General features: G+C 31.6%; 1 protein-coding gene across 1 annotated transcript; it reads right to left on the bottom strand.

Annotated features, from left to right (window-relative positions):
* Positions 1-1026: 1026 nt before the first annotated feature.
* On the bottom strand, positions 1027-26139 carry LOC111698837 (uncharacterized). The gene is made up of 27 exons (XM_023469287.1): positions 26092-26139; positions 23803-23967; positions 21109-21177; positions 17511-17622; positions 17292-17356; positions 16938-17056; positions 16608-16663; positions 16333-16405; positions 15066-15157; positions 14696-14856; positions 14272-14394; positions 13956-14070; positions 7646-7667; positions 7199-7337; positions 6716-6790; positions 6503-6606; positions 6151-6451; positions 5800-6092; positions 5639-5739; positions 5416-5519; positions 4984-5157; positions 4467-4585; positions 3377-3422; positions 2977-3049; positions 2435-2526; positions 1915-2050; positions 1027-1314 (listed from the first exon to the last, which is right to left on the bottom strand). Exons 2-27 carry the CDS (start codon positions 23902-23904, stop codon positions 1265-1267), a joined length of 2916 nt encoding a protein of 971 aa, XP_023325055.1. The 5' UTR covers positions 23905-23967; positions 26092-26139; the 3' UTR covers positions 1027-1264.
* Positions 26140-26651: the final 512 nt, after the last annotated feature.

Here is a 26651-nt window from a genome sequence, read left to right as displayed (position 1 = left end):
TTTAAAAATATTTTTTTACTATAGAATGTTAAATAAGACCAATTTTTATAGGATCAAAAATACGTTTGTATTGCCAATATTTTTGCATCCTCCAATAAATATGTTTGTTTTGCGTTATTCAGCCTACTTTTTTCCTGTTTAATGTATACAATAACCTATATTGAATACATGTACGCGGTATTTGTACATCAGACAGGCAATGAAAGCATTTTATTCAAATGGAGGAACGTCTGCAAAGCATGTATAATCATATGGTAGGGCGGACCGGGTCAATCCTTTCTCCATTAATATTCAATTTCTTGTTACAGTCAACCCCTTTAAACTGCACTATTCTTTTACCATGAACACACGTTGAGTTATGTTAACAGGACTCGGTCAACTGATCACAGTGTGAAGAGGTTTTCTTTTATCTGAATTCTACTAATTAGTCCAAAATATCAGATTTCCTTGTTTTCATAATTAAACAATAAATGAATTGTTATTGCTTTGCATGAATATAGCGTTAAACGCAGAAGCTTTAAATTCATTTATTTTAAAGAGTTTAATCAATAGTAATTAATTGTTTTAAACTTTTATTATATTAGACTGTTGCAACTTGCAAGGCAAATGTACAGGGTGTTTCCAAAAAAGTGTTATTTCATAGGGTGTTGAAAAACAGTGTCCAAATTTAATAAATTTGAGCCACGGCTTAAATCTGGGAAAAACCGGTTTCAATTGAGCGCCGGCTTAAATCTTAAAAAATTGAATATTGAATACTCTTAGCTCATGTATATATATTTGTATATTTGTATGTTAGCTTTAGTTTGAGGAAACCCATTGGTATCCAGGGGGAAAATAGGCTTGCATTTTTAGACTTGGATTTTTTTCCCTTTAAAATTCGTATTTTTTTCCTCATAAATTCGATTAAAAAAAAACGGGCAACGCCGAACACTACAGCTTGATAAAATAAAAGTAGAATTTTCAAATCTTTATTGGATAAATAGACATCTAAACATATATTATTCATTATATTTTCATATCATTAATGGGATATTTGAATAATTATTGGATAAATAGACATCTAAACATATATTATTCATTTCTCTTTATGCTTCATATCATTGATGGGATATTTGAATAATTATTGGATAAATAGACATCTATACACATATTATTCATTTCTCTTTATGCTTCATATCATTGATGGGATATTTGAATAATTATTGGATAAATAGACATATAAATTTTTATTCATTTCTTTTTATGCTTTAGGATCTTTGCTTGTCTACTCTTCAAGTTCCACTTCCTTCCTCGCTCTCAGGATATGATTCACTCCTGAAACATCAAATTATTAAAAAATACAAAACGCTATGCAAATCTAAATTAGTCTATTAATAATCTACATTGGAATATTTACTTATTTTTAAGATACAGTGGTTGGCGTTAATACCAATAATAAGGGCATTCAATTTCAGCTTTGATTTCTACCTAGATTTCTTACAGAAGAGAGAAATATTTAAATATACACACATACACAAATATAAGCAGTTTTGTATGTCCCTATCCTTTTTTGTTCATCTTTTAGTGATACTTCAAATATAATTTAAGTACCTTTAGTACTTATTTCTTAACTATAATCACAGGGTTCTGAAAATTGACAGTAGATTATTTTAACCAACCAAAAGGGAATTTTAAGAAACAACAAGCAGTTACTTGATGACCCTTTCCATTACGTTCAACTATCAGTTATACTTTAAAAATAGTTAAAAGTAACTTTACTGCGTATTGCTAATAGAAAATCTGAAAATTGAAAATTGACAGAAAATAAATTAAATCAAGAAAAAGAGAGTTTTAAGAAACAACAAGTGGTTATTTTGTGACCTTTTCAATTACGTTCATCTATATGCAGTTAGTAAAAGTTACTTTATTGCTTACCAATAAAAAAGTATGGCACTGTGAACATGATCACTATGATGGGAATACCAAAGACCGCGAACCTTTTGAACCACTGGAGGATCCTTCCTGTCTTCCTGGCATGGGAGTACAGTGCCTGTCTGGCATCCACTTCAACCTATTTAGGGTTGGAAAACTATAAAGACAAAAGTAATTTATAATTTAATGTAAGATGTGTATTTTAATTTGGTTAAAAAAATATCAACTTGTTTTTAAAAATAATTTTATTTCATTTCAATTGATATTTTGTCACTATTTCTTTTAACCTCAAGTGCAAAATTCGGCGGATCCTAAGCACTCATTTCATGATCTTCATCAGATCTTGAGCACTGATTTCAAGACCTTCATCAAATTCTAAGCAAAAATTTCAAGATCTTAATCAGATCCTAAGCACTGCTTTCAATACCTCCATCAGAGCAGTGAAATAATTCTTAGTAATTCTGCACTGGGAAATTGTCTAGAAATAATATAATATCAAATATGGTTCTTAATCATCTGATACCTCTTCATTCCTATGGATCAGATCCAAGGGGCGGATTTTCTTGTCTTTCTTCAGAACTTCCTCAACTGAGGGCTGCTGGTTACGTTTGCTTACTAATAAACAGTGCAATTAGTTAAGTGTATGGGCATAAAAGTATTAGGCAAAACAGCTAGCGCAAAAATGCCTTTTCAGACAATAAATGTCATCATTGCAGATTCTATTTTTCATAATTCATGTGATTATAGCTTTATCATAAATGTCAAACACAAAATTGGTTGTTTCAAAAGTCAAAACTGGCATAGTATTCAGTATAACCAACAAATATTCACAAAAAATATTGATGCAATCAAATAGTTGCTAAACTGGGACTTTTTCTTTGGCTTCTTTTAGGTATATGAATAAGCAGTGTGGAAGTAAGAAGTGAGCACCAAAGCAATGGGAATATCTAGCAATCAGACTAGTTTTTTTACGTCATAAACCCCCTCCCACTATGAGAATTCGTTATTTTTAGGATAAATTAAAAAAATAAGGTCTACGAAACATAAATTTGGTAACATCTGGACCTTTTTCTTGTGTTGGACTTGGACATTCACAGACAGTTATCATCTTTCCATGATGATTTACCTTCCTTCCAGCCTACAATTGAATTTACATAATTTACATTACTTTTCATTTGTTTTTACACTTTTTTAGTTAAATATGGGGGAAAAATATTGCATGAATATTTAGCTTTGATAAGCAAGGTGTCACAAGAAAAGTTGTTGCTTGCAAACCTTGTGCTATCATGCAAATCATGTTGGACAGTGTTTTGCTCCAAAGTTCTTATCTCAATAGCTGCAAGAGTCATAAGTTTTTAATTTCGAAGTTCTAATGTAAAGCTAAATAGGGGCCTCATGACAGAGAAAGCAGTTTCATTTAAGGTTAAAAGATTATTTTCTATAGAAATTTATAGAAAAATACTACCTCAGTATCATCAAGGCTGTCAGTGTTAGCTTCCTTTTCAACTTTCCTTTAAAATGATAAATGTATGTGCAACCTTTTCTGTGTTTGATGTTTAAAAACAATGGAAAAGTTAAAAAAAATTTATATTAGTATCTAGGGTTGTTAATCATTTTTGTAAACGATCATTTTTTGTTTCGTTTTCAAAAACTATCGTTTAGTTTTCGGAAAAAAACGATCGTTTTTAAGAATGACCCACTCGTTTTGAACTTTTAGAAAACAAATAGCGATTGTTTTTGAAAACGATCATTTTTATCAAAACGATTTGCGACCGTTTTTCAAAAACGATCGTTTTTTGAAATTTTTTTATTGACAATTATGTTAACGATCGTTAACGACGGGTCGTCGCTAACGATTGTTAACAAAGGGTCATCGTTAACGATATTTAACAAAAGGTCATCATTAACGATTGTTAACAAAGGGTTGTCTTTTACGATCGTTAACGAAACGACGAACTTTATCAAAACGGTTGTTTTTTGAAAAAAAATACTTGCAACTTTATTGAATGTCGTCTTACATGAAGTCTAACAGTTGTGGGGGAGTTAAAACTCCTTGATATTTTCTTAAAAACTATTCAATGAAAAGTACAGATGCCCTTCAGGTCGGTTTCCTCTCTTCGTTAACGATCGTTAACGATCGTTAACGAAGGGGTCGTCGTTAACGATCGTTAACAAAGGGTTGTCGTTAACGATCGTTAACAAAGGGTCATCGTTAACGATCGTTAAGGAAGGTCCGTTGTTTACAATCGTTAACATAGGGTTGTCGTTAACAATTGTTAACGAAACGACGAATTTTATAAAAACAATCTTTTTGAAAAACGATCATTTTTAAAAACGAGTGTTTTGAAAAAAGATCGTTTTAAAAACGACCATTTTAAAAAAACGAACTTTTTTATAACACGATCATTTTTAAAAACGATCGTTTCGATTTCTATTTTTCGTCGTCGTTATCATAACGAAACGATCGTTTTTCTGAAAAATGAAAACGTTAACATCCCTATTAGTATCTCTTTCTGTATAACACAAAATTGCCATTCAATGGTTAAAGTTCTTACATTCTTAGATAGTCCATCACTGTAATTAGTAGTACTTCAGCAAATGGAATTAACAGAGAGAAAATCAGATATACATCAATCATCTTAATGTAGGATGTTGGTGGGAGGCTATTACTTACCTTAACAGAAACCAGTTATGAACTAAATATTGTAAATACTCTAACAAATTTCTAGGTGAAACTTGCACTCTTTAGCGGAACATCTTTACAAAATGTTTAGCTTGTTTAATATTTTGTTTTCTTATTAATGATTAAAGGGACCGTTCACTTGTTTGGGTAATTTCAGGGTAAACTAAACAGCATAAGCGCTATTCATTGGTAATAGTCTTACTTTTCAAAGACATCTGTGGCCGGAGAAAAAGCCGATTTTTCGTTCAGAATTTGAGCGCAAAGGGACGGTCCCTCTCTATAGACACTAATTGATGTTTTTTTCAGTAACAGCAGCCCAATAAAATTTAAATTTATCATATTTTTGTTTTCTTATTAATGATTAAATTCTAATCACAAGAAATACTTACACTGACAAACAGAGTAACCAGTACCAGTAAAGTAGTTAGATTCACAGTGACAACAGCCTCAAAGAAGAATGGTTTAAAGAAGACTGTTACATAGCTGATAATGACCAGTAATGTAGATGGAAGGTATGTGTTCAAGGCAATAGGAATTAAATTCCTACCCAGTATCACATTCATCTGTATTAATCAAAATCAAATAGTCATTGGTAAAATAAATAAAAGCTTTCTGTAAATTAAGAAAAATTCACCTTTGAAAAATAGTTATTTATATAAAAGTATGCAAAATGCATATGTGTTTATTATTACTATAGAATTCATACTCAATATGCATCTAGCCATACGCTTTATCCTTACTTTACATCAGGACATTTTTCTCAGTGTTTAAAAAGTAAAATGAACTAATGCATATTTTATAGTTAGGTTTGATATAATTTCCTCAAGTTCTGTTTCTCCTCTTGTCTCAGAGATTCTCATGAAATAGCTCTCCACTACAAACTCTTTAGAGAATCTTTTCCCAAAGAAGTTCAGAACCTGTGCTTCTATAAAAACAAAAGAACATTAATCAAATTAACACTAATCAGTTTTTTAAAACTAGTCAGTGTTTTAAAACAAAGAAATTTTTTAAATTCATAATCTCTTATCTTTAAAATTTTGAAACCTAAAGTTGCAAAATCTCCTGATTTTCCAAACATTGTCAGTCGAAGTTGACAATTCTGTATATCAAAAGGGTACCACTGTAAGTTGTACTGACACAAAAACCTTCAAGAATACACAAATTCAAGTTAAAATTAGGTTAGAAGGATTTAATTGTGTAATTACCTTGTATTATAGAATCTAGAAAGTGTAATTTTATTCTCTGATCCCCTGTAGTACTCTCTGTTGGTATATTCTTCTAGACCAGAAAGGTAGAAGTCACCTTGTTTTTCAATTGTAATAGTGGCTTCATCATCTATCAAGGTTTTAGCTTTGTTCTCAGTATTGTCAAATACAAGTTCTGGAATCCAAAGAAGGTTTTTTTCCAAAGGAGACAAATTATTCAGTCCAGAATCATTTCTCAGATCAAAGAATGTAAGTCGTCCGTCATACCAGGAGAAATGAAGATAAAACTGTACCTGTTATATTTAAAGAATGAAATTTATCTCTTTAAATCTGAGAAATTTCTTTAGCAACCTGAAAAATTGAGGCTTTTTCATCAATATCTAAAATGTCCATTATGTCTGCAGAGACTTCAATTATAATCTTGGATACATTTTGATGCTTATATAATGGCGGTGCTATGAATTTTTGATAGGATTCATCTGGCTGTATGCGACGACAGCCAAACTCATCGCTTTTGTCTCTGCAATCTGTTTTACTGTCACAACGCTTCACAATATCTATGCAGAGTCCATTGGAGCAAGCAAATTCATCATCTTTACATGTTGATAAAGTTAACAATGTAGACTCTTGTTCTTCACAATCAATATCATTTCTACAAAGAAAAAAATAGATTTTGATGTTATTAACACTTCATAATATTTACTTGATAGTCCAGTTCTGAGTTCCCATTACATAAGTTTTAAGAAGCGCAGATGATGTTGCTCTTACGTCAGGATTGTTGACATTTGACATGATCCACAACCGTTGCTAAATCAAATAACTTCATGTCAGCCATAATAATAAAAAATATATAAAATTATTGGTTGTTTTGAAATGAATTATCAATAACAGTGTCAATTTCATCAAAAATATTTACCTGAGAATCATATTTGATAACAGTGGATTTTTTTCCAATATAAGATATATACCCTGTTTTTGGATCATTTGTGACCTTTAAAATAGACCATTATTTTATCTATATAAACTACTTCTTAGGACTGGACAACTTTTTGCAATCTGTTTGTTAATGGTTAGAAAAATTGAATGAAACACAATTACATAAACTGTTTATTTTGTTTTGCAACAATTTGAAAATCATCTGTTTTTCTGTATGTAAACGCATAATCCATTAATTTTTCAACAGCCTTAACCATAAAGGCCATGTTTTCTGCTGTAAACTTTTTAAAATTCCATTTATCCATTTTGCCCCCACCCAACTTATGAGTTTTTTTAAATTCAGTTTTTTCCAAATTTGCCCCTACCCGTAATTTTTGAAGAGTGTATCAAATAATTAAGCATTCAATTAATCAAACTAACAGCTGTTTTAATAAAAATAGTCCTAATGTTGGTTCTCTGATACCTGATAACTTGTGTCAAACTTTGTATACTCACAAAGTCCCTTCAAAGTAATTGCAATAGAGGATTCAAAAGTCTGAGGTATTTTGCAAGCAGTGCAGGATGCCCACTGTAAATTTTGATTAAAACAGGGAAAATCATACCTAGATAAAAAATTTACCAAGGGGGGTTATAATTAGTCATAGATTTGATAATCATTTTTGAAGGGGTCATTTAATTTGCTACTGGTCTCTTGGCCATGGATCCCAATAATTTTCTGCGTAATTCTTTTTTATGGATAAATACAAACAAAAAGTTGGATTGCTAGAATATTACTAGATAACAAATAAGGTGTTGTTGAGAGAGATTGATAATGACTAAGCTGAGTTGTACAGAAAGAGGATAACATCCATTCCCGAAAGGCTTGAAATTTTCATTTGCATGATTATTCCTTAGATGAAAACCTACTTACCAGCTCACATCATACTGCAAACCTAAAAAACAAAGATATTGTTAGCATGAAGAGAGGCCTACTTGTAAATAAGCTGTAGTCAACCATAGCAGTGGGACGGATGATAAGGTGCCTATTGTATTTTGTGTAGATAGATTTATCCGTTAAAAAATGGCAGCCCAGAAAACATGCTTTTAACAAATGATTTAAATGCATGTAAGATTTGAACTCATGGAAGATTTGAAGGTGTGGAAGATTTGAACGCGTGGAAGATTTGAACACATGGAAAACCAAAACCCCTGTTGGACAGGGAATTCTATTTTAAATTCAAACCAATGGGCTTGAAACAGGGCTCGACACGAGGCAGGAGGAAATAAGATTGGCCTGGGCCCGTGCAAACCCCTCCTTCACTGAGAGTTCTCCGTTTTCTTAAATTCCCAAGGGGGAAGATTCCCGACAAGGAAGTAAAGCTTGTGAGTAAATAAAATTAAATTGATGGCGGTTATTGACTTCTCGCAGAAAACGCTTAAACACTGGTGCCAGTCTTGCATCTAAGTCGTTGACCACACTTTCATCATTTCGAATCTCGCACAAGTAGCCATCATCTTCAAATGCTGTTCTACCAGCACAAAGCAGAGACTCCTCAGCATGTACAAATAGAGGCTTTAGCTCCCGAGTATACATTCCTTAATTTGTTACTTACCATGTGCGTCCTCTATGTAAGACCCAACCATGTTGTCTTAGGGACTAAGTAGATAAATCAAGGAATGAAAGAAAACGCAGGCGAAAGCATTCAGATGTACCTGGAGAGAATCAGGGTGTTATGCCAGGATGTTTTGTGTTTGTATAAAACTTTTTTTTTTATAAATTGCAATATATGATTTTAAAGATTTGTCTAAAATGATATGAGAAGCACATTTTTAGGCCATTTCAGATACACACCTATGATGTTTCCCTGGTTGAATTTGTAGTCAGCTCTATCTTATCCTTTTTAAACTGAATTAATCTTAGACACACAACTCATTATTTCAATGTTTTCAATCATATTCCTCCTTTTAGGCAATATCAGATACACACCTATGATGTTTCCCTGGTTGAATTTGTAGTCAGCTCTATCATATCCTTTTAAACTGAATTAATACTAGATACACAGCTCATTATTTTAATATTTTCAATCATATTCCTCCTTTTAGGCAATTTCAGATACACACCTATGATGTTTCTCTGATTGAATTCATAGTCAGCTCTATCTATCTATCAGCTCTGATTGAATTAGAAGTGAACTCTATCATATCCTTATAAACTAAATTAATTTTAGACACACAGCTCATTATTTTAAATTTTTCAATTATAACCCTCTTTTTAGACAATTTCAGAGACACACCTGTGATGTTTCTCTTAGGGCTCGGCACGTTCCGACTTTTTTGAAATCGTTCCGTTCCGTTCTAGAACGAGGGCCTTCAGCTAAATTGTTCCGTTCTCGTTCCTCTTTTTTTATCATTCCGTTCTCGTTCCGTTCCGTCCCATTCCGTTCCGTTCTGAGTAGAAGAACGGTCTTCCCGTTCCGTTCCATTCTTGGCGTTCTTAGTTGAAGAACGGTTGCATCCCTCTTGTTCTGTTCTTAATTAAGAACGTTTCCGTCCTTCTGTTCTTAGTAACGGACAATTACATCAAAGACAAAAGTTTTATAGAAAAGAGTTGGTTAAAAAGTAAAAAAATTACAATTTTTAAATTAAAAGTTCCTCACGGCCGTAAATAATACTTTAAATTATATATTTTAAATTTAGGGTTAAAAGAATAAGCTTAGATAATTCTGAGCAATGTATAATCGTTAACGATTTTAACCGTTCTTTTCAAGCAATTCCCATTCCGTTCCGTTCCGTTCTTTTACTAATCGTTCCAATATTTTTAAGAACGCGTTCTAGGCGTTCGTTTTTTTTTCGGAATGATGGGATCGTTCTTGATCGTTCCGTTCGTTCTCGCCAAAGAACGATCGTTCCACCGTTAATGCGCCCAGCCCTAGTTTCTCTGATTGAATTCGTAGTCAGCTCTATCATATCCTTTTAAACTGAATTAATTTTAGATACACAGCTCATTATTTTAAATTTTTCAATTATATCCCTCCTTTTAGACAATTTCAGATACACACCTATGATGTTTCTCTGGTTGAATTTGTAGTCAGCTCTATCATATCCTTTTAAACTGAATTAATTTTAGATACACAGCTCATTATTTTAAATTTTTCCATTATAACCCTCTTTTTAGACAATTTCAGAAATTCAGCAGAAATCTGACTGTTTTTCCTGTCAACGAGTCAGACCTAACTGGTGCAGTTGCAGGAGTGTACAGACAGAAGACTCAGGAAAAAGCTTAGTATTAAACTATTTTATAAACCAATCTTTCTGAAACAACACTAATTTAGCCCTGGGAGAAATTATAGCTCATGGTTCTTTATGACAGTTGAGAAAAAAGAGAGTTTTTTCTTGGGTTTGCTGAGATCACAGCAAACCTAAATGAATTAAAAAACAAATGTACGCTGACCTGGAGTACAGAGATGATTATCAATTTTAATACTCTCAAACAAATGTTTGAAGCAGCACTGTGCTGAGCCCCACCAGATTTTACTGTGGGAGCTAAGTGGTTTTTTTAACTGACCTACGAAAAATGCCCATCCGACCTACTAATGTGTCCAAGGGACAATCTAAAGAAGGTTGGATACACAAATATGCTGTTTTTAACTTGCCCATCCAACCTACAGTGCATCGGACCTACGACAGCTGTAAAATCCACGTGTTTGTAGGTCAGATGGGCAGTAGAGGGGATGGGAGTAGGTCCAAAAATACACCATCCAGTTACTCACTATGCTCCACAGTCCACACTAGGGCTGGGCACGTTCCGACTTTTTTGAAATCGTTCTGTTCCGTTCTAGAACGAGGGACTTCAGATAAATCGTTCCGATATCATTCCTTTTTTGTTGTATCGTTCCGTTACATTCCGTTCCGTCCCGTTCCGTTCCAATCTTAGTGGAAGAACTGTCTTCCCGTTCTGTTCCGTTCTTGGCGTTCTTATTTAAAGAATGGTTCCATCCCTCTCGTTCCGTTCTTAGTCAAAGAACGTTTCCATCCCCCCGTTCGGTTCTTAGTATAGAACGAATACTAAAACCGGGTTACCTTAGAAAAGGGGGTGTACAATTTGTAGATTTTTGAAAAATATTTGATTTTCATAATCAATATTTCAATAAAATCAAAAAGAAATTGAAATAAATTATTGAAAACAATTTCTTTCAACCTAAATTCTCCCCCCCCTTCTCCTTTTTCCCCTTTCAGCTCCCATTCCTCAAGAAAGTAATGCATTAAATCCTTGCAGTGGCGTAAATAAGGGGGGTTATTGGGGTTATTTATCTCCCCCCTAGAACCCTGGGGGTNTGACTTAGAACACATTCCTGATTTAAAATGCGTTCCCAACTTAGAACGCGTTCTTGAAAATAAGAACGCGTTAACAATTTTAACCGTTCTTTTCAAGCAATTCCTGGTTCCGTTCTTTTACTAATCGTTCCAAAATTTTTAAGAACGCGTTCTGAGCGTTCGTTTTTTTTCGAAATGATAGGATCGTTCTTGATCGTTCCGTTCGTTCTTGGGAAAGAACGATCGTTCTACCAGGAATGCGCCCAGCCCTAGTCCACACACAAGTTACACCTCACAATTATACTGACGGAAAATAACAACGAAGTTTTTCAGTGAATGCGTTAGTTGTTAGTTTCCTTTAGTTTAACAAATTTCACATTTGCTTATAAAACAAGTTATCATTAAGTTGCCTGCATGGGAATTAATGGATGAATATAGTGTTCTATTGTGAAATAATACAGTGGTGCCATAATACCAAGAAAATGGTTTAAATTTGATTTATATCGAGCTTTATAACAGCATGACTACGCAAATAAAAGGAATCAAAGAGAAGCTTTTAAACAACTTCTCTTTTATTACATGTAACCTTAAAATTCGAAAAAAAACTTGTTAACAATAAAACTTGAATTAAAAAAACGTCTCCATTATATTATCGCCTACCACTGTATCTCATTTTATATTATTTATTTGATTTTTAAATCACAATTTAATTATAGTTATATTGCAAATTTAATATCAAATGCTAGTTATAATCAATGGTATTTTTTTGTTATTAAGTATGGAGTATTTCCAATGAAATTTTATATATATTGTATATATATATTTACAATAAGAATAAATAATCTTTTCTACAGTAAATAACATTACACTTTATGTGTTCTCCTAAATATAAAAAAACAAAGGCATGGTAAGTAAATATAGTGTTCTCTACAGAACAATTGGTAAGGTAAGTACTGTTCTATACAAAACAGTTGGTAAGTATTTAGTGTTCTCTACAGAAAAATTAGTAAGTTATTAGTGTTCTATACAGAATAATAGGTAAGTATATACTTTTCTCTGCAGAATAATAGGGAAGTACTGTTCTATACAAAACATTTGGTAAGTATTTAGTAGTGCTCTCTACAGAACAATTAGTAAGTATTTAGTGTTCTATACAGAACAATAGGTAAGTATATACTTTTCTCTGCAGAATAATAGGGAAGTACTGTTCTATACAAAACATTTGGTAAGTATTTAGTAGTGCTCTCTACAGAACAATTAGTAAGTATTTAGTGTTCTATACAGAACAATAGGTAAGTATATACTTTCTCTCTAGTGTTATTATTCAAGTGTATAAGTTAACAAGCCTAATATTAATTTTTGTTAAGCAGTTTTTTCCCTTTTTTAATGCGCCCAGACTAACGAAGAAAAGGATTTGCACAAAGTTTTTCTTCTTTTTAAATGCGCCCAAACTAACTAAACTAGTTTTTTTGTTTATCTGTGATAAATTTAGAACCAGCACAACAAGGGTGGGGCTGTAGGCTCTACACCCCCTTTCTAATATAGAAAATTTTGTGATATTTTCTTCAAAGAAATAAATACATTTAGGATATTAGTCATTTTTTCATCTTTTTGTTCAAGATTGAGGCACGTGAACTGTACATGTTTAAATCCCAACAGAATTCCCAAACTCAGAATGTGTAAGCCACTGATATATTTACCGAGATTTTTTTGACTCGTCTATTTCACACAAGAGGTTTATGGGATTTATATGCGACCTGTATTTAGCATGTGTAATACACGGGATAATTCCCCAAGATGTTTATATCTCTTCTGTTTAGCACAAGATATTTAAGGGATTTTTAAGCAACCTGTATGACTAGTTCAAAACTGTGCTGAAAGCCCCCGTGTACAGCACGAGAATTACATTTTAAATCACGGGTTCATGCCTTGCAAAAACCCGGCCCTAGACCCGTGATCAAATGGTTGACATTCACCTTGACAACACATGAATTATCACAGGATGTTGACGGGTCACTCATGTGAAATACTGTTTGAAGTTCAATAATGCATAGGTAAAGCAGGAACCAAGTTAAACCAGGAAGAATATCTTAACTGTACTTAAAGAAGGGGTTGGAGAATATACTTTAGTCCCGCATACCATCTAGCGGGGTTCACATACACTTTATATTCGGCAATGTTTTTTATCAATTGGAATAAAATATACAATAATAATTGTATCTTTAGTTGTGCTAATTATGCATTTAGGTACCTTCCCACCTACCAGACTTTTGTCTGGTATAATGCACCAAATGATCTTGTGTTTTTCACAGGTTTTTGTTTGTTGGGGACATCTCTTGTCTGATGGGATAAGCATGGAAAGAGGCTTACCATTAAATAAACTGTAGTCAACGACAGCAGTAGGACAGATGATAAGTTGCCTCATGTATATTGAACCGTTAAAAATTCCAGCCCAGAAAACATGCTTTTAACATGATTTGAATATGTGGAAGATTTAAACGTGTGGAAAACCAAAACCACCGTTCCACCAGGAATTCTATTTTAAATTCAAGCCAATAGACTTGAAACAAGGATTGACACGAGGCAGGAGGAAATAGGATCAGCCTGGGCTAAAATTCACAAAGGTTTGGAAGACAGAAGATTATTTCATAGTACATGGCAAATGAAAGGTGGAGAGTATGCCAGAGAGCTATAGCTTAGTATCATTTTATTTGTTCTCTTTTTACTTGTACATACATTTTGATTATTTTAAATTGTGGCTCTCAAAGAACTTTATCCGATCAAAACAGATAAAGGGTTAAATCTATACTCTGTAGATTTACTCACATCAGCTTTAGACATTAGATTTACTTTATTTCATACCATTTTTAAATGGAAACAATATGTTAAAACTGAAGTTCATCTTGATGTAGAATTGAAAAACTTACTTAAATATGCCTTAACACATTGCAGATTCTTCCCATTGGGTTGATTAGGTCGCCATGCCATTACAGCTAACGGTTCCTTGCTATGGACATGACTGAAATCTTCTTGTGTCAGTGACTAGAGGGTTAATAATGAATTTAAGTATTAGGAAGTTGAATTTAAGATTTTAAAGTTGAATGAAAAAGAATAAGATATTTTAATTGTTAGCTCAAATAACCCAAATATATAATTTTTAAAATTTTTTTTAAAGATACAGTACTTTAATGTAAATTCAGACAATCCAAAATATTTAGAAAACAATCTAATTCATCTAAATTCCTTGTTTTTAGCATCTGCTGAATAAGGTAACCAATGAAGTAATCTTCCCCCGGTCCAGCATTCAGATAGTACAGCAGGATTACTAGTTCCTTCATCTTGGTATTTTCGGAACTCTTCAAGACTCTAAACAAATATCCTTAGCACAAAGTGTATAATTCTAGAAAATGTTATTACCAATTGAGAGTAGGGTTTCCAATCAAAATTCTGTTGCACAGAATTGCGCGCAACTGTTTTTGAAATGTGAGGAATTGCACAGAATTGTGTGGAATTGTGAGGAATTGCACGGAATTGCACAGAGTTTATAGGGTTGCAATTACAAAATTATTACAAAATTGTTCAAACTTGGAAATTGTATTGCAAAAGAACAATACTCATGCCGTGTTTCTAATGCAAAGGTGTAACTTATAGAAAAAAATAGTTTTACCTTAAACTCAGCTGCCATACTGTTCAGCTTGTATTTATCGCAAGCTTCATTTGCATCCTCAAAATTTTTGAAAAGTGATGTAACAAATACAGTTTTATGTTTGTTTTGATCTGAACATTCAATTTCAGACTTGCTAAACTCTCTCCTTTCTATAAAGCGTCCTGTAAAACGTTCACTAATACATGATCACATCTAAAGTTTACCAAATTTAAGAATTGCTTGAACAAAAATGATCAGAAATAATTTCAAACCTTAGCTGGAAAGCTTTTAATAAGAATTCTATGATATCTTTACCATGATATGAAGTTCTTTTAACATTGATGAATAACCTTAATAAATACTTTTAAAATTATAATATAAAAATATTTTCCTGTAATATTCCACACTGTTGATTGGTTTACTATATTTCCATTAAGTTGGACCACAGAATTACAATTTGAGTACTCTTTTAGCTCTTCATCACTATTAACATAAAAATTAACTCTTAATAATGTTATATGTCTAAATGGGTCTTTTAACTTCTGTTTGATTTTAGCTGACAGTTTTAGCTCAAAGTTTTTGAAAAATTTTCCAAAAATTTGTGAGTTATTTTATTTCTCACCATATTGGTATTTGATTTAAAACAAAATCATGATTAAGGTCTGCATTAAAAAAATCAGACAGAAATCTCAAATAATTAATGCAGAAGGCTACCACCAATTCCCTGTGTGAGGAAATGTGGACATTCCCTCTATTTTATGAGATAGGTGTTAGAGAAGATTGTTGTTAACAAAATTAAGGAGGGTATGCAAAATAATTTGCGAAATGACTTTCAAAAATTAATTGATTTCTAAAAAAATCTTTAAATTCAACATTAAATTACAAAAATTACGTGAAGACGACATTCCTTTCAGAATATAACATATTGCGGCATAACTTGCACTGTATTGTTTTGTTTTTGGTTTGGTTTGCTTTGGTTCACGAGTTACAAATGAAGGAAAAAACTGGAGCTAAGGCTCTAAAAAGGTTTGGGGGCACGCATAAACCCTTCCCAGCTTCAGATCTACCAACTTATCATAATATTTGCCAATTAAACAAATAATAATTCTCATAAGAAGTTATGAAATTAAATGTCATCTTCATTTTCTGAAAATGGTAATCATCGACAAATTATCTCCTTTAAGGACTTTTATGATTTAGAAAATCAGTAGCATTATTTTAAAACTTAATTTAATCATGCTTAAATCTAGGTGCTAAAAGATCCAAAAAGGCAAATACTTTATTTTTAAACTACCTGCATCTTCTGAAATATTTGACCTTTCAAAAAATCAAGAAAGCCTTTAATGTGTATTTGGAATTTTTGGAGGGGGGTCTCTGTCTTACAAATTTTACTTAAACTTTTAAACTGAATAGATATGTAAAAAAATGCTTTTTGGGAAATTTTGGCTTACATGTTAACTATAAAATGAGAAATGTAATTCGAAGAAGACTGATGGCCCCAATTTTTTTTCATATTTAGACTTCATGAGCCCCATTAAAACCAGGGATGGTTTGTTCCAATGTGTTACATCAAAAAAGTCGATTGATGACCTCCTCTAAGAGGAGCATAGTTGCAGAGTCCCTAATTACTACCATGCAATGATGCAAAACTAACTTACCTCAACTTGATATCCCAAACATTTACTCCAGCAATCTTCCCAATCAAAGGTTTTGAGTCAAAATAGTAATGTCCTAAAATTACAACGAAAAAAATGACTGTGGACCCTAGAGACAGAATTGGATTTTTTTTTATTTGAGCGCATGCAATATTTGACAGAATTTTATCAGCAAATGGGGAGGGGGGGGGGAAGAGCTTAGGGCCTAGGAAGGTAAATGTCAGTACCATAGTTACTTATAAATTACACAATAAACATCACATATGCTTCCAATTTACCTAGACGAACTACCATTGGAAGCTCAGTGTTATTAGAGAGTCTGTTCTTTAGTGGTCTGAAAGAAAAGAATAATGAAAGTAAGTTCTCTTTTACAAATTACACTTTAAATGTAATGAATAAGTGATCCATAATGTATTCTAACCTGTAACCTGTAACAGAAATGTACATTGCTGAAACTAAATGCAACAGCAGTACACAGCGAAGAAAAAAATTACCAGAAAGTATCAAATTTTAACAACTTAGCGTATTTAGGTTTACTGAACACTATTACCGATTTATGCCAGTTGACATTGTAGTAATTGACAAAAATGATTCATTGGATATCTTACGCTGAAAAGCTGATGGGATGAAAATCTGACACTCCATTTTGATACATCATCAGGGTATTTTCCTCTATATCAATACCGACACATAGATGGCTCCATTTCCTTTCCATCACAACATCATTCTATAGACAAAAGATCTTAGTTTAAAAAAAATATTTCACATACAGGGTGGCCTGTTTATTGAAAGGACATCCTGTAGCATGATTGAGATTTGTACACATAAAATTATTGCTTCCTTAGAATCCAGACTCTTAAAAAAACATTGGATTGATGAACAAATTTTATACATTCCTTGATCCATAATCAGAAAAAGCTTAAAGCTTACAAAAAATGAATTCTGTTAAGGTCCAGCTTAACCTTAAAATTCCAGGAAGAAACTCCATCTATAGTAATCTTAGGATTTGTAGTTTCATCCTTCCGATCTGAAATCAAATTTTTCTTTTAATTATTAACATTTCTACTGAATTTAATTTTCTACTTAAGAATGCAATAGAAATGAAGATGATGTTCATAAAACAGTGGACACTATGTAATAATTTATCCACTGTATATAAGAAGGTAAGCTAAAATACTAACACATGAGGGCTATAAAGGGTGGCCCAGTTTCATTCAGCCTGAAGAATTCTATTACTGGAATCTGATCTCCAAATCTGTTAAACTCAGCATAGATCCAGATACAGAAGCTCAGCTGCAACCAAACACATTTTATTAAAAAAATCATTTAAATTTTTAGAATTTTGTAAATTATGACAATTGTTTTTGTTTTGCTAATAATTTTGTTATTTTTTTCATGATTCTTACTAACTCTTATTGTTAATTAATTAATTGTAGTTAAAATTATCATAATTTACATTGCTATTATCATTTTTATTTTAATACTGTTAAACCCTAAATTTAAAAAACATGTAAAGAATTTATCAAATATGTATCTATCTATCTATCCATCTAAATGTCGTATTCTTAACTTACTAATAATGGAATGTTGCAGATATTTAGTGTTTTAATTAAATGATTATATGGAGCTTTAGAACAGTTCCTGCATATTCATAACTATTTATTTGATTTCGCAAATACTGAGATTTACGTAAAAGAATATAAAACCCATTGAAAAATTGTCAAGACGACATTTCATAAATTCTATCCATGTATTTAATATTTAAGGTTTAGCTGTATTATTATTATTATAATTATTATAATCATTATTATTATGAATATTTTTAGTATTATTATTATAATTATTATTATGATTATTATCCTTTCAATAATTTCGATTATTTCAATTTTTCTTTTATCAAATATTTGTTTGTTAAAACAGTTTTGGTACTGCAATATTCGTTTTTAAACCTGCTTAATGGTACTTCAATATTTGTTTATAAATCTGTTTAATGGTACTGTAATATTTGTTAATAAACCTGTTTAATGGTACTGAAATATGTGTTAATAATCCTGTTTAATGGTACTGCAATATTTGTTTACAATCCTGTTTAATGGTACTGCAATATTACTTATAAACCTGTTTAATGGTATTGTAATATTTGTTAATAAATCTGTTTAATGGTACTGCAATATTTATTTATAAACCTGTTTAATGGTACTGCAATATTTGTTTATAATCCTGTTTAATGGTACTGCAATATTTGTTTATAACCCTGTTTAACGGTACTGCAATATTCGTTTATAAACCTGTTTAATGGTACTGCAATATTTGTTTATAAACCTGTTTAATGGTACTGTAATATTTGTTTATAATCCTGTTTAATGGTACTGCAATATTTGTTTATAAACCCGTTTAATGATACTGCAATATTTGTTTATAAACCTGTTTAATGGTACTGCAATATTTGTCTAAAATCCTGTTTAATGGTACTGCAGAATTTGTTTACAAACGTGTTTAATGGTACTTAAATATTTGTTTATAAACCTGTTTAATGGTACTGTAATATTTGTTTACTAGCCTTAGAAGGCGCTTTGCGCCCATCTTCTAAATTAATTGTGAACATGTTCTCTTTGTGTGCATCGTAAAACGAAACAAAAATAATTCGCGAATTTTCACAAAAAATTTCGTGGATTTTCAAAATTTTAAAAAATTTAATGGAGATCGAATTTCGATGTAGACAAATATTTAAAATTTCAATCATTCATAAACCTTCCCCCTAGATGTCACACAAAAAATTTGGGCCCGATCGGTTCAGCCGTTTTGACGTTTATTGGATACAAACAGACAGACAGACAAACAAACAAACAGACAGACAAGCCAAATTTATATATTGATAACCCTGTTTAATGGTACTGCCATATTTGTTTATATGCCTGTTTAAGGGTACTGCAATATTTGTTTACAATCCTGTTTAATGGTACTGCAATATTTGTTTACAATCCTGTTTCATGGTACTGCAATATTTGTTTACAATCCTGTTTAAGGGTACTGCAATATTTGTTTATAACCCTGTGTAAGGGTACTTCAATATTTGTTTATAAACCTGTTTAATGGTACTGCAATATTCGTTTGCAATCCTGTTTAATGGTACTGCAATATTGTTTAAAACATGTTTAATGGTACTACAATATTTGTTTGCAATCCTGTTTAATAGTACTGCAATATTGTTTATAAACCTGCTTAATGGTACTTCAATATTTGTATATAAACCTGTTTAATGGTACTGCAATATATATTTATAAACCTGTTTAATGGTACTGCAATATTTATTTATAAACCTGTTTAATGGTATTGCAATATTTGTTTATAAACCTGTTTAACTGTACTGCAATATTCGTTTAAAATTTCTGTTTGATGGTACTGCAATATTTGTTTATAAACCTGTTTAATGGTACTGTAATATTTGTTTATAAACCTGTTTAACGGTACTATAATATTCGTTTATAAACATGTTTAATGCAAAGTGAATAAATACTAAAGTGGAACAGACTAAGGAAACGACGACAGGTTGGGCCATAAGGTTTTATTTGGTTTGGAAATGATTTCATGAAAAGATTTCGTTTGGAAAGTAAAGACTAGAAAAAAATAGACTAAAGACCCGTGTAAACGTCGTCTTCAGATAGAACTTCGAAATTTTCACGATTTAAAATCAAAATTTTTTGTACGTTTCTATGTAGTTTGTATGTAAATACTATTTAGTCGCTTAATCAATTCATTGATTTTGCCTGGCACTTCTAATTCTAAAGGAATTTATTATTTATCTTTAAAACTGATTAGTTTTGTTTCAAATCTCACTCCATTTTGAAATATGTTTGTAAATTTCTTAAAACAGATCTATGTTATCATCCAGAAACATATACAGGGGGGGCTATGGTGGCTCATCCCCCTCCTGGATCAGTGGGGGGGGGGTTCGGCCTCCCCCCTCCCAAAAAGAAAAAGAAATGTAAGCCCTTAATATCTTTAAAACTATGTCTAGTTCTCAACCAATCTTAAATCTGTCAAAATACAAAAGCGAAGACCAAGAGATATATTTCGAAGATCTTCATTTTTCGGACTAGTGAAATATATTCTTTTCGGGGGAGTTTTGGCCTCCCCCCCCCCCCTAAAAAGACGAAGAATTGTAAGCCCTTCCTGGGAAAAAAAAACCTGAATACGCCTCTCGTAATATCTTTAAAACTATGTCTATTTCTCAATGACTGCTCTCTTATATCTTTAAAACTATGTCTAATAGTTCTTAACCACTCTTAAATCTGTCAAAATACAAAAGTGAGATATATTTCGAAGATCTTCATTTTTCGGTATCACAAATTTTTCATTCCTTGTTTTACAGATTATGCTTGCAGGCATTATTGTGCGTTGTCTGAAATCATTTATTGTGCAGTAAAATGGCTAAAATTCACTTCTGAAATCTTAATTTACGTTAACTTATATTTAAGTTAAATACAAATTCTAAGTCTGTGTTTGTAAACAAAGGGAGTCCAGTTACTGTACACTCCGTATACAGACCAATATATATATATATATACAAATTTCTAAATACTTGGGACATAAAATGTCGTCATCCAACCATGAGTTTGGTCCACTTTAGTATTTATTCACTTTGGTTTAATGGTACTACAATATTTGTTTACAATCCTGTTTAATGGTACTACAATATTTGTTTATAAATCTGTTTAATGGTACTGCAATATTTGTTTATAATCCTATTTAATGGCACTGCAATATTTGTTTATAGACCTGTTTTGGTACTGCAACAGTTGTTGTTGTTGTAAGCAATCCTTGTTCAGGAGCAAACCTGGTCTCGAGCTACAAGTTATAAAAAAGTAATATTAAGGGGAATTATACCGGTTTCGAAATTAGGTTAAAAGCTGACATGCAGAAAAATTGCGTTGTCCATTAAAATTACAATCTTAGAACTGGTTTTATTTAATTAATACTAGAGCTTTAACAGGTGTAAATAGTTTACTTTAGAAAATTCTTTTATATTTTTTCATAATCTTATATTTCGGATTACTCTTAATCTAAGACGATAGAATAGTAGAATCTATCCGAAATAGTGTGTACGCTCTGTACACTTTAAATTTTAAATTCGAACAATCAACTCTAGTTATTAAATAAATTAATCATTGTAGGTGCTCTCCTGCTAAAATTAAGCTAATATTGTGATTCTGTTACGCATCTCATTTGTATGAAAAATATTACATATTTTAAAACAACATTTATTAGATGTCATTAAGTATAGTTTTGTAACAGTCTTAATGTAAAATTTTAGGCCAGTAACGTGAGCAAGGAACGAAAAAACCTTGGTTTTAAGTTGCCAAATATTTTAAACCAATTACATTGCAATCTGTTTTAAGATAAAGTTTATCTAAAAAGATATAAAGTTTTGCATTTCTAACGGTAAATTACGTAAAAAAACGCAAGTTTCAGGTGATGGAAATTGAAAAGTTCTAAAATTTTTAAATCATAGAAAAGACGATATTCTATGGCTTCTTATTGAACCCAATTGAGGCGTCTGGTTTTGCGTTTAAATCCCAATGCCTACTCTTTATATTGCAAAGCTCTTTGCTCTTAATCATTTTTACTTCTTAATTATCGAAATTTTTGAAAATTGAACTGTAATTTAAAAAGAAAAGAACCGAAATTAATTACTAAATTAAAACATTTGTAAAACCATTCTTTCATGAGTCTTATTTCTTTCTTACATTATTCTTATTTCATTCTTATATTTTAGCATATTTCGGAATATCAAAAACCAAATGATCAAATGTGGAAGATATTGTAATGTTAGGGAAAAGCATATCCATATTTATAGTACACAAATTAGTTAGGACGCAATAGGTGTAAATATAGTTAGGAAGTGATAGATGTAAACATTAGTTAGGAAGTGATAGATGTAAACATTAGTTAGTAAGCGATAGATGTAAACATTAGTTAGTAAGCGATAGATGTAAACATAGTTAGGAGGCGATGGATGTAAACATTAGTTGGGAAGCGATAGATGTAAACATAGTTAGGAGGCGATGGATGTAAACATTAGTTGGGAAGCGATAGATGTAAACATTAGTTAGGAAGTGATATATGTAAACATTAGTTAGGAAGCGATAGATGTAAACATTAGTTAGTAAGCACTAGATGTAAACATTAGTTAGGACGCGATAGATGTAAACATAGTTAGGAAGCCATAGGTGTAAACATTAGTTAGGAAGTGATAGATGTTAGCATAAGTTAGGAAGTGATAGATGTAAACATTAGTTAGGACCATAGATAAATAAATAAACATAGATAGCTTATGTACGCAAAATCACCAAGAATTGTACAGTCCGCGAACTCATACTCCTAGGGGTCAAAGTGTACTTCAATGATAAGCGGGGTGGTTTGGTGTTTTAATGGATTTCATAATAGAGTGTTAAATAACTCCGGGAATGGAACTATTTGAACAACAATATTTTACTGAGCAATATATCATATTGACGAGAACTGAAGAAGGACATGAGAAGGACTAAACTAACTTAAATTTCTCTCTACAGAACTCATGTACACCACAAGTACTCAATAACATATGAACAGCCATGCCAATGTTCACAACCGACCTAGTTAATCTATATAATAGGAATATCTTTAAAACATCTCTGTACATTTATATCTTTCAAGATGAAAAATGTCGTCTTATGCGCAATCTATCTTTATCTATAGTTAGGACGCGATGAATGTAAACATTTCCATAAAAAATAGCAACTTATCGCTCAAATTGTAAAGTTTTCAAAACAATATTCAATTGAAATAAAAATAGCTATTTAGAAAATTTTGTTTTTACTGCTTCAAGGAACTGTTATGTAAGTTTAAGGAAGAGTATACCCGATTAAACACGATATTCTTAAACCCTTTCTTTGCTCAAAAAGATATGGTTTTTTTTAGCTTAAAATGTCTATAATTCTTAAAGTTTCTGCAGCAAGAAATCCGCAAGTCACTTTCATATAAACCACATATGAAATAGCCCATTTTTTAATAAAAAAACATGGATATCTCGAAATTCACAAGAAAAAGAACTTTTAAAGTGACTGTCTAATACTCCGGGGATGGGGGCTCAATCTTTTTTTTCTGGAGGGGGGGGGGCTCACTTTTATGAATATATATATATTAAGAAAGTCACAGGAAAAAAGTTTCTGGCCAAAAAAAACTTAGAAACAAAAAATTTAGTAAAAAAAGTCCCAATTTTCGGAAGTCCTCGGACAAAATGTCACTGGAAATAAACTCATGAATTTTAGATTCCTGGGAGATTTTTCCTCGAAAATAAAGTTTAAAATGTAAAGACTATATTTTCAAATACTTTTTATTTCTAGGACTTTTTAGTGCCAAAATTTAAGAAATCTTTTTTTCAGAGAACTTTTTTGGCGGTTTCTCACATGTATACCCTACCTTATACCCTACCTTATTATCAAGGAGATGAAATCCGGTCAGAGTTTCCCCCTGGGTACAGAAAATGAAGGAGAAAAACCAGAGGAAGAAAGGAAATGCATGAGGTCTCCCCATCTTCAGTCATAAACTCTGTATTTCCGGTGCACTCACAAAATGTTTCCTGGCATAAAACACTTCCTATATACATATATTGATGAAGGAAAAGACTTTTAAAGGTTGCAACAGTTTTGTGGCAGGAAACATTTTGTGACAGAGAATATATATTGGGGAGGAAACATTTGATGAAAGTAATGTTTTGTTTAAAGTTTTGTAGCAGGAAACGTTTTGTGGTTTAAATGTTTTGTGAGGAAACTTTTTGTGGCAGGAAACATTTTGTGGAGATAAATTTTTTAAAGGAAACATTTTGTGCAGGAAACGTTTTTTGGCAGGAATCGTTTTGTGACAGGAAACGTTTTGTAGTGGAAATCATTTGTTGGGAAACTTTTGTGTGGAAACATTTCGTGGAGGAAGCGTTTTGTTGTTTAAATGTAATCTTAGGAAACGTTTTGTTGCAGGAAATATGTTGTAGAGGAAACGTTTTGAAAAGAAAAGATTTTGTATAGACAAATTTTTGTAAAGGAAACGTTTTGTGGTGGAAATGTTTTGTTGGGAAACGTTTTGTGGTGGAAATGTTTTGTTAGGAAACGTTTTGTGGTGGAAATGTTTTGTTAGGAAACGATTTGTGGGGAAAGGTTTTGTAAGTGCTCCGTATATCCTCCAGCAAAACCGAATATAAATCGGAAGCAAAACCGGACTTCCTCATATTTATCTCAGATTCAGGAAAACAGTTTATTTCTGATTTATTTCTCATAATGTACAGCTTATGTTCACATACAGTACAAGATGTATAAAGTACAGTAGTTAACATTCTTTAAAAAAGCAGGACACGTGAATATGTATAATTAATTGCAAAAAAAAATATCAAAGTATTGGAAGAAAAATTGCTCTTGAAATGGTATTTCAAACTTAGAGTATTTGATTTTGCAGAGTTTGAACGTTACATCGTCAAATTCGAAGATAAAAGCTAATGACGTTCAGTTCTTTTCTTGATATGGTCCTACTTTCGGTAAAAACCAAATATATGGCAACGTAGTTAATTTGTACACTCTCAATACAGCTGTAGTCTGACGTCACAAGTGTCAATTTAGTTTTTGTGTCCAAAAAACTAAGAATAATAGTGACAATTTTAGAATGGAGTGCTTATTTGACAGTAAAATGGCATTCTTTATTCTCTGTTGCTGCACTTTTTATTTGATCTTGGAAAACATGTCAACCAGTGTATGAATATTTTGTTTCCTTGTTATATTTGACACTTGTGACGTCGTGTATAATTGGTCCATTTCTCTGTTGCCACCTATTGTACTTGATAATCAATTTGGTGAAATCTGTTAAAAAAACTAAAATAAAATAAAATTTCATGAAATCATTATGTTTCACAACAATTTTTTCGATTTCAATCATGGAACTCAGATTCGTCGGAATTTTTGATAAAAATATCAAAAATAAATGAGTTTGGCTCAAAAATCGTCAAATATGCTCGTTTTTGAAAATTACATTTTTCGAGGTTTTTGAACTTACCGCATCAGTTAATTTTTTAATTTTTTCAAAAATTTCTACAATTTCAATGGTTTTAGATAATTTCAAAGAAAATTAATGTTTGTGACATGATAAATTTAAGGAAAGATACTGAGCTGAAAATTTATATTAGTGCGCACAGTACATATGCAATGGGAAAAGCTACCACACGCATCTGTTTTCAAAAATTGGTCATCCATGGACACTGGACAGCGGACACCTTAGTTTACAATGTTGTTGCCCATAAATGTTTTTCCGTACAATGTCGCTTTACCCCCCTACCCTATCTCGAAGCAATCAAAACCAAACAATTTCTCCGACACTACCTACGTTCTGCGACAAAGTGAAACAAATTGAACAAGTGAAACGTTATTACTAGTGAATTCTTAATTCTGTTAATAACTTTGCAATCCATAGCAATTTTACTTACAATTTTATTTTCAGAAGTATTATCCAAATGTTTTAAACTAAACCATCACCCATCACTCCTTAATTACCCCCTAACACACCCAACTAGTAAGTAATGCCTTACTTATAACTATTTCCACTAAAACTTTATTTTATGGGTTTGAAATAAATTAATTTATTGAAACTATGTGATGGAGTAGATGAGCCGTCCACCATCAATTAACTAATCACCTAACAAACCAATCAACTAATCACCTAACCAACCAATCAACTAATCACCTGATTACTCTCGCCCCGCTCAAGTTCCTACAAATGTACATATACAGAGGATCTGCGAATCAATAAAATTTTGGCAAGGGTATTTATTTTACAGTAAAATCTCCTTTGCTTTTGCAATTTTAACAAATCTTATGACATTTTGACAATAATACCTTCAAAAATATTCATAAAAATAGAATCCCTGAAACTCCCTTCCAATATTTATATTTACATTACGGGGTTTACTGTTACTGTCCGTTATTTAAACAAATAGTAAAGTTGAAAGTTGAAATCAATAATGCTATATTGTTATAAATATATCGTTATAAATGCTATTGATATAAATATATTGTTATTAATGCTATTGTTATAAATATAGTGTTATACAGATATTGTTATAAATATATTCAAAAATTTGCAATTGAACTTTTTAAAAAGTAATATCAAGACTAAAAATTTAGTGTTACAATAAAAAACTATCTAAGGTCGGAATATTATTTTACTTTTAGTTAAATCATTTGCTAAATCTCTAAAGTTTCTATAGTTCAACCATGGAAAGGTTTGTCGCCCAATGGAAAGTC

Source organism: Eurytemora carolleeae, unplaced genomic scaffold (assembly GCF_000591075.1).
Source record: "Eurytemora carolleeae unplaced genomic scaffold, Eaff_2.0 scaffold202, whole genome shotgun sequence".
Lineage (NCBI taxonomy): Eukaryota > Metazoa > Arthropoda > Copepoda > Calanoida > Temoridae > Eurytemora > Eurytemora carolleeae.
The sequence above is the reverse complement of the archived record's forward strand: the minus strand, read 5'-3'. Positions and strand labels throughout refer to the sequence as shown.

What these genes read in the sequence shown, in the direction of transcription:
- LOC111698837 (XM_023469287.1), bottom strand. Translation starts at nt 23,904, where the DNA reads ATGGGGAGACCTCATGCATTTCCTTTCTTCCTCTGGTTTTTCTCCTTC. An exon ending in CTGTTGCAGTACCAAAACAG is followed by an intron (nt 17,623 to 21,108) that starts GTCTATAAACAA and finishes GTTTGGTTGCAG; the next exon opens with CTGAGCTTCTGTATCTGGAT. An exon ending in GTTTGGGATATCAAGTTGAG is followed by an intron (nt 15,158 to 16,332) that starts GTAAGTTAGTTT and finishes TTATGTTAATAG; the next exon opens with TGATGAAGAGCTAAAAGAGT.